This window comes from Orbicella franksi, chromosome 1 (assembly GCF_964199315.1).
Source record: "Orbicella franksi chromosome 1, jaOrbFran1.1, whole genome shotgun sequence".
NCBI lineage: Eukaryota > Metazoa > Cnidaria > Anthozoa > Scleractinia > Merulinidae > Orbicella > Orbicella franksi.
In genome coordinates this window covers 20,527,428-20,536,516 of record NC_138145.1, presented here as the reverse complement: position 1 = coordinate 20,536,516, position 9,089 = coordinate 20,527,428, and the positions used below count along the sequence as shown (strand labels likewise).

The following is a 9,089-nucleotide window of genomic DNA, read 5'->3' as shown; positions in this document are numbered from 1 at the left end:
AGCGAAATGTCAACCCTGCGCGTGGGATTACAGGCACGCTCGAAGAAAAATAAGTCGTAGCAAAAAAATAAACTGCTGTGGACAGACCATATATGACCTGAAGGTAAGTGGCGCAAAGAGAACTGAATAAAGAGAAGTGGAATAAAATTGGGAAAGAATTACAATATACGCCAGTGCAGTGACTTGATTTGTCCTATCCAAAAACGAAAGTCGTCCTGAATCCACCTTAATCGGCACTTCACTGGCAATTTAAACAGGGACGGATCTAGCCGGGGTGCAGCCCTTGCGCAACTCCCCCCACCCCCCCCCCCCCCCCCGAGATGAAGTCTTCTTCGTATTCGCTTTCAGAAGTTGTTTACCTCACCAGTCAGTTACGCCATTTCTTCAGTGGTGCACTCCCTCCTAAGAAAAATCCTGGATTCGCCCCTGATAAATCAGTTGATCCCATGAAGACGGCTGTAAACAAACACTGGAATAAAAAAAGTAACGAATCAAGAAAAACGCAAACACTAGAACAAGGCATCAGAGACAGGTTCAAGTAGTTCAGTGCGTTTGCTTTTCTCAGGGTATCAGGGCTGGTAGGTCTGTGGTTGGAAAGATGACGTCATCGAATCTTTGCCCGTGCCAGTTTCCTCACGATTGCAATGAGAGAGCGGCCACAAAGCTTTCACCAAAAAATTTTTCTTTCAAGGCCTGGGAAAATTATTGTTAGCGAAGCACTATTGTGTGAATTCTTCCGCCAAATGCCTGACTCTGCAACAGAAGTAGCGTAAAGTTCCTTTGTTTCGGGCACATTTTCATGTTATGGTAAAATTGTGCAAAATCAGTTTGCAGATCCGATCGCAATATCATTTTATTCGTACGTGCGTGGTTCTACAGTGATTCCACTCGACATGGAAGTGGATGTAAGGTTACTCGTTTTAACAATTCTTTCTGCGTCGATAAAAGCACAAGACGACGGAGCCAAAGGTAGGAAAGTTTTGCTGCACGTTTCTTTGGACTAGATCGTGTGTTTTCCGATGTTTTAAGAGCGTTTCAGCAAATTAATCTGAGACAGAGCGAGCAAGCTAGTTGAATATGCATATGTTCCAGTAATATTACTTGGCTAGCTCTCACTTTCACGTGCAATATTTATGTTAACGAAGCGTTAATTAAGGTCCATGAAAGAGCCCTGCAGTCATGGTTGCAAGGCGTGTATCTGTGCTGTGATCCGTTTCTCTGAGGTGTAAGCTCCTGTAGATGTACACGAGACTGATTCTTCAAATCAAAATTACAATGTATTATCCCAGTCGTTGTTTTATGGCTTTAATGTAGAGGTATTTATTTTCATTATTTTTATTTTAACTCGTTATAAAAGCGCTCATAATGTCTGAATCTGACACTTCAATTATTTTCCGACTGGTATATGATGATTATTCAGTGTCATTTAATGGGTTTGTTATACCTCCCAACTAAAATACGTTTTCTGATTGGAGGAGAATGTTTTGGATGTCATCGATCAAAACTCACTAGCTCTCAACATGTCCCAAGGGCAGAGAAAAGACTCCCTAACACACTATGCAAACAGCAACAGGAATTTTCAACTTGCATATGACGTGATCAGGTCATGTACCTTGAAACTGTGTCAGATTTGTGTGCCTGCTGGTGTCAAGTGAATAAGTTTTTCAGTTTGTGCTACATGTATTTTAGTTGGGAGGTCTAATATAATGCAAAGTGACTGACACCAAAGGAAACAGTGAGTTTTGTTTTCCCTCGACAGTCAATGCTCTTTCTGGCTTCGCCTTGAGGTGTTTCCCTTGGGGCCAGTCATATTAAGTGCTTTTTTCCACCTTTGAAATCTAAGAGTTTATTTGACCATATACTAAATGTAACTGGTGAGTCAACTGTGATATTATTGTGATTTCTATCAATCCAAAATGTTCCCAGATGTGTTTACGTTTGCCGAGTGAACAAGAAGCTTATGGAAGCTTGAACCAGGCACTTATAGTTCTGCATTTTTGCTCACAGAAGTAAATAACTCCCTGCTTTTCTTTTAAAAGGTTGCATGATACCCAAAAGTACCATTCATGACATAATGCAGGCAACTCTTTATCAATTTCAGGTCAATCCCCAGTATCTTATTTTATATATCTTAATAATTTTATTTATTACTTTTTAATTCTTAGTCAGCAGGACCCTGTTGATAACAGGACTTTGTACTGAAGGGTTATCCTGGATAAATATTTGATTATTATTATTATTATTATTATTATTATTATATTATTATTATATTATTATTATTACTATTTTTATTATTATTATATTATCAGACTACAGTAGATTTCCTTGTTGAAATGAATAAAGTATTCAGCAAAATGTGAATTTTCAGGCAACAGAATATGGCAACCTTTTCTCAAGTTGAGAAGTGATTGTTGGTCAATATGTTGCAAAGCAAAGCGCACCTGGAGAATAAAAAGGCCTGAAATACAAAAAACATTAAAGGATTAAAGAAAAGACATACACTGTATAAGTATACATGTATTTGATATCTGCTTTCATAGTTTTTTCCCATCTTCTTCATTGTCAATGTTGTGTCGCACAAAAAAATACCAAAAGGCAAGGAGCTGATGTTCTTGAGTTATTACTAGTTCCCAGCGTACTCACTACTTGAGCAACTTGAACAAATGTATAAGTTATTGACTCATGCTCAGGGCTTCATGAAAATACAAATTAATTGCAAGACTCACACTGAGAAAATTTACTTTTAGTGTAAATGCATAGTGATGGTCCTATTTATATAATTCAGGTGCATACTAATTTACTAATATATGAAATGCAATAGGTGAAAATCCAGTAGCAGCAGACACATTTTGACTCCCAATAGAAGTTATCCAAGGGATGATTTTAACTACTGTGAAGAAGAATCACTGAAATTATGTTTCCTTTTTAGCCATTCACCAACATGAGCTTTATTCTCTCTCATTGCAGTTGATTTGACAGACCAGCTTGGAATCCACTGCCTAACATGCCTAAGGAACGTTTCATCAGCTGCATGCAGACTGTTAGACAATGGAACGATATCTTGCGTCAAGTGCAAAGAGAACTTAAGAGACAACTTGCTATGTAGTAACTGTGCAGCAGGCTTTGATAATAATGAAACTACTCTTCAAGGATCTTGTAATGCCTGCATGTGTAATATTGGTTCTAGCCAGCTTAAAGATCCTTGTGATAAAGGGAATCATAAGTGCTTTATCTGTCGATATAATGGTACAAGTTTGGACTGCAAGGGATGTTCAGGCAATGATCGTCATGTAAATTCCTTTATTAAGAATTGTGTCATGGAGAAGGACAAAGTGGAAGCAAAAAAGTCTGGTAGGTTTTCATATGTTTATGCACAATTCTGTAAATATTTCTGCATATAAGGGTGTCACAAATGGCATTAACATGTGGTTCCTGGGAATTTTTATGCCCAACCCAGGAAAGGTTACTGTGGATCTATACTTTCCAAGATGGAGAAGGGTTTCTAAAGCCAATCTAAACTGGACTGAACTTCAGGCTAAACTGGAATTTCCAGAGGTGTGGGGTTTGGGTGACAGTGGGAAGGGGGAGGATTCAAACCACAGCCATGCAGGGAGGGGTGTGGACATTTCATGGAACAACACAAGTATGGCTTTATGAGTGTAATGAATGAATGACATCATGATGATGTTATTGAGGACATGCTGATGTAGCTGAAGGTCATGTGATCTGTTGTATGTCAAATACAACATATTGACTGTTTTATCACTTTTCCAAACTCGGAGGAGAGAGTTGAAAAAGCAACTCACAGCTTCAGAATATTTTTTATGGACTTCAAGGTGTTTGAAAATGTGGTGAAACACACTCTCAAGTGTTTCATACATGTATGTCTTCTCAATTGAAACTAAAGGTGGAGAGAAAATGAAAAATGAAATTGTAAAAGTATCATGCTTTGTAAGATCAGATATCCAAATCCCATCACAGATATGTTTTCCTTTCTTTAAACTGGATAAATTTTTCATGAGTTTGAGAATTATATGTTACATTCATTTCTATGAAATTCTTTTTTGTTACCTAAATTGTCATTGGTTTTAAAAGGTATCATCATGAATGAATCATTCACTTGGGTCATTCTTGTACACAGTATTTTTGGTTGCATGAAATAATAAACACTTCTGGTACATGTGCAATTTATTGTATACATGTGCAGAAGTTGGTTACTGTTAATTTTTTTCAAATAATTCTTGTACAATGTACATGTATTTTAACTCCTGTTACCACACTGTACTTTGCTTCAGGGTTTTCAACAAAGGAGAAAATCATAGTCGCTGTTTGTACCACATTTGGAGTTGGCTGCCTTGCTACCACTGCATTTCTGATCTATCGCCATTTCAAAAGCAGACAGTTTAGTGTTAAAAAGCCTTTCTGGACAGTAGAACTCACAAATCGCAACTATGATGACCTGGACTTCTCACTCCTGGATCCCATAACTGACATTCCATTTGTTTATCGCACAGACATTGGTGAGTTTGACAATGATGCGCTGCTTGGTACAGAGAAACCACACTTGACCATGGAGGTGGATGGAGTGGATGTTGTTTCTTAACGAGGAGATCTTAGTAGTTTACTTATACAGTAACTGTTCTAAATACATATGACTTGTGTAGTTAGCTTTCTTGTTACTGTAGTTGTACTCTATTACTCTTGTAACTGAAAGCTGTCATACATGTACATGTATGTACTGTGTAGTTTACGTAAGGGGTAAATGCATTATGTTTTAACCAAAGTGATATATTCAGTGGTACATGTATGTATATTTACTACAAATGTCATGTGACTGAAAGGGGAGAAGGGTGGAAAGTAGTGTTTACTTTTAGGTAGTGTACACATTCATTTTCATCGCCAAACCTCAAAACATTACAAGTATTTACAAATGAAATGAAACAATAACAACACTGATAAAGTACTTCATCACTGATGTCATAATAAACATGTTTTTGCTCATTCTACACATGGCAATTTGAACTGTGAGAGGCTGGGACAGAATACATGTAATGCTGTTTAATATCTGAAGTTACACAAAACTTTTTTCAGTGAAAGATCATTTGTAACAATTAAGAACAACTACATGACTAAATTTTATCAACAGATTTCTAACTGGTTGTAGTCTATGCTTGCAAGCTAATTATGAAACGAAATTTGCAATTGGAACTCCTGTTACAATACCGGCATGCAGGATTTCTGCAAGGGAAGTTGAAATTCAAAAAGGAGTTTCTTGATTTAAATTTTGTTGTACAGGAAATAATTACTTGTGAGATAATACTACTAATTCTTCCTATTTAGGTTGCAGGTTGGTTAAGCTGATTGTACATGTATATTTTATTTTTAATTGGTCATGTTATTTCTCACACTTGAAATATTTATTTTTAGCGGTAATATTTTTATTTTAATTAAGAACTAAGGGTTCCGAAAAAAGAAGACTTAGATCACATCGTGAAATTCAAGCTGTATGTTAAACGCTTTTTGGTTAAAAGTGTAGAGAACGGGACAATAAGTGCTTTCTTCACCAACACCTATGCTTTTTTTCAGTCACGTTTTCGGTTGATATTTAAAACAGCTACTGGACATGTCGTTCAGCTGTCGGTAGCAGTAGTAGTTCCTTTATTTATAAGCTGTTAACAGTCAGCATAAGTTAAAACTAGTCCCATTAAAAGTGATTAAAACGGTTTAACATTGAAATGTCTCCTTTGTTGGCTCCATTTATAGTGCAGTACGTGATCACGGGAACAATAACAGCGTTTGGGAATCTTCGTTGAAACCATCGTAAAGTGTCGGAGTTTTAGTATCCAATGAACCACTGAACAACTCAAGAGCGCTCGGAATATTGTCGTAGTGCGATCAGTTGCTTAGCAACCAGATATTGCAACATGAAATAAGCTGGTGACTGAGAGGTGGGAATAGTGTGGAACAAGAGAAGGTGGAAGGGGTGGAGTACGTGTCTTGGATAAAGCAGTCATACTTCTTCATTTTCTTCGCGTGATTACAGATGGATATTTATCTCAAAATCAAAATCACGGTTCCAGGAAACAAAGGGGAAACTTACCCACCGGAGAGTAATTTTCACTGATCCATATTTTATTAGCTCCGTCTTTCTATTACTAATAACACAAATCTCCTTGGCAGCATTCCAGGTCACATTTCACATCTTTAATGCCCATCTGCCCAAAACCACTGCTGTTTTTGCACCGACGCACGGCGTCGGGTGTGCATTTATCAGATGTTGCGCAAGTCTTCACGAACGTTGTTGTGTTAAAGAAGCCCATGTCGACATGCACCATTTGACGGAGGCAGTGCGTATCCTCGGGCTCACAGGTTAAAGGATCTTGTGACTTTGCACAGTCCTCCCACGACGAATAGCTGAGGCACACATGGCAGCGAAGAGACAAGACTGCAAACAAGCGAAACTGAGTTTTAAAGAAGGAGAATCAACCTGGCGTTTAAACTTATTGTGATCAGATAAAGGCCAAAGAAAGCTTGTCTTACTTCAGGATAAATGTGTCCAAGCCCCGACCCACCCTCTTATCAAAGCTTCAAGCTCGTGCCATTTAATATTTTCTACCAGCATATGTTAGCGCTCTGATGAAACTAGAACAGGAAAATTATCGACTTGGGGTCTTTGACTCCAGTGGTGGATATCAACGTTTCAAAACTTGAGTGAAAAGAAGTGTATGACAATCCGAAAAGAGAATTTCCATCATATTGATGTACGTATGACCTTTGAAGGGGCTCTAAGTCTACTACTTTAATACATTGCTAGAATACAACGGATCCTTGGTGCAAAGACTGCAGCTGAGACTGTACACTAATCTTCAAGTTGCTAAACTTTAAGCATTCCTCCTTGCAACTAGATTTATGGACGTGTCTGACGGGACTCGAGCGAGCGTAAGTAGTCGTCCATATCGAAAGGTGGGCGAGCCGAAGATCTCATTTTTTGTGTGACATAATATCTCTTAGCTTGTATGGGATGAGACAATGCTGCGAAAGCATTTTACTGCATGGCTACACTCCATAATTGTTACATTTGCCTGCGTAAGTTTTCAGACAAACACTCGAGTAAGTATCATTTAGTTAATGTACTTTTTTTCAATAGGCCCCAATATCCTCTCCTTTACATTATCACAGCAGCTCACCTGGATCGAACATGTAAGGCGAAATCATGACCGCCAGGAGCACAACGGAGCACCTCATTCTGAATTTAAAAACGAATTATAAGAAATCACGAAAAACGTTTGGAAGCCCACCTTACTTTCGTCCCAATCCGGGCATTTATTTCTGTCCCGTAAAAGTATGCTCAGGAAATTTCTGAAAATGAAACTTAATTAACCCGACCACTCTTTGGAATCCCAAGCTTTAGGGCCTGTTTCAGTTGGAGGTGGGGCATCCCGGGTAGGTCCGCAGGTCCATATAATCTCTCATCTTGTATTGATCACTTTCACTTGATAGGTGGCGTAATCCACCCAGGCGGGTTGCCAGGTCTGGCGGATAGCGTAGCCCTCTCAACGGTTGTCATATTTTACCATGTAAACGTTTCAAGGTAGGATAACCCGCCTAGCCGGAGTGGTGTTCATGTTATATCTAAAAGTTCACCAAATTCTAAACCACAACTGTATATATATCTGCCCGCGACTACAAACCCGGCAAGCAAGTTTTTGCCGACTTCTTCTGCCCTGCCAAGAATTGAGAGTGAAAGTGACGCTTCAAGCCCGTGTAAACACCACCACTTCGACTACTTTGCCGTCGATAGCACAAGGCTAGAGAAAGGTCCCCGTTCTCTACGAGAACGAAAACCAGGTAGCAGCCGCCAAGAATTGCAAGAGGTTTCTAAAGAACAAGGAATGGACAGTCGATCAAGTAAATCGTTGCAGCAGAAGCAGCTAGTGGAATTAAAAAGGCTAACAGAGCAACACGTTGTTCAACCGCCATTTTGTCTTTCTACGAAGTTAACCTCAAGAACGTTCACCCTGTAATGGCGGGGTTGGTAGTATTGCTTATAAACGCGGGCTATTTTCCTACGACCGTAGGCGGGTTGCCTCACTTAGCAAGCAAGCCCGTAAATTTATTCTGTTTACAAGACCACTTCAAAACCCGACAATTGACTAAGGCAAACAGAAATTAAATGCATACATTGTATTCGGAGGCAGTGAAATGTTTCTGTTGTGTTGCCCATACTGCAGTCAGGATCTGGTCGATGGGTGACAAAATTACTTCACTTCACAAGATTTAAAACGGATCAGTACTATAGTCAGTTTAAATCTTAACGTTACAATCTAAATTATCGTATACATTTGCCACCTCGGGCGCTCAAAATGAATTATTTCGTGGCAAATAAAGCCAATGCTGTCTCCTCGACGCAAAAGTCGTTAAACGGGACAATCTGTCTTTGTGTGAACAATAAAATGGTACAACAAATTTTTAAGGTGGCGAATAGCAGCTCTTTTAATTTTCAAACTGGCAACAATCAAGGTTGGACTGATCATCAACGTGAATGACCTATCATGTGACGCCAAACCTTCCTATCGACCTTAAAACTAAATTGCAGTAAGCATTCCCCGGAGAATGAAGAATCCCAAGTATTTCCACTTTAAAAGGCAAAACGTGTTTAAAATGGGGTAGGTACAAATTGCAGTACTATCTAAAACTACCCTGCTTAGTTCATGCCGTACAGCTTGACATACCTGTTTGGTAAGGCAGAAAAAGCAAACCTCTCCAGAAGAGTTGAAAATAGAATTGACGTTTTACTAATTCGATTCCCCAATTATTTACAATCGTTCAATAAAACACTCGCCAGGGCGTAACAAATTCTGTCGCAAACATTTCGTTGCCATGAAAACGGCTTTGTGAGAAGGGAACGGTCAAGGGTGGAGGGAGCGAGAAAAATGATTTAAAATAGATGCAGAATGTTTATTTTCACTGCTCACTCCTCTCCACTGTTCTCTGAAAAGGAGTATTTGTTCTTGTTCGTACTATACGGAGAATATGAGAGTTCGGAGATAATTTATCGTTTTCAGTCGGGTCCTATAAAATCCAGTTCT

At 38.9% G+C, this 9,089-nt stretch overlaps 2 protein-coding genes across 3 annotated transcripts; one reads left to right on the top strand and one right to left on the bottom strand.

Moving 5' to 3' along the window:
• The first annotated feature begins 321 nt into the window (after positions 1-321).
• LOC145496658 (uncharacterized) lies at positions 322-4,610 on the top strand. The gene is made up of 3 exons (XM_081476386.1): positions 322-969; positions 2,968-3,351; positions 4,296-4,610. Exons 1-3 carry the CDS (start codon positions 894-896, stop codon positions 4,601-4,603), a joined length of 768 nt encoding a protein of 255 aa, XP_081332512.1. The 5' UTR covers positions 322-893; the 3' UTR covers positions 4,604-4,610.
• Positions 4,611-6,139: 1,529 nt separating this feature from the next.
• On the bottom strand, positions 6,140-8,842 carry LOC145496736 (uncharacterized). 2 transcript variants are annotated; one of them, XM_081476481.1, is made up of 3 exons: positions 8,733-8,842; positions 7,188-7,359; positions 6,140-6,445 (listed from the first exon to the last, which is right to left on the bottom strand). In XM_081476481.1, the coding sequence occupies exons 2-3, from the start codon at positions 7,243-7,245 to the stop codon at positions 6,156-6,158; spliced, it is 348 nt and encodes a 115-aa protein (XP_081332607.1). In that variant the 5' UTR covers positions 7,246-7,359; positions 8,733-8,842; the 3' UTR covers positions 6,140-6,155. The 2 variants fall into 2 exon arrangements, with proteins under 2 accessions (XP_081332607.1, XP_081332600.1); XM_081476474.1 differs by having other exon boundaries at positions 7,188-7,246.
• Between the last annotated feature and the right edge of the window lie 247 nt (positions 8,843-9,089).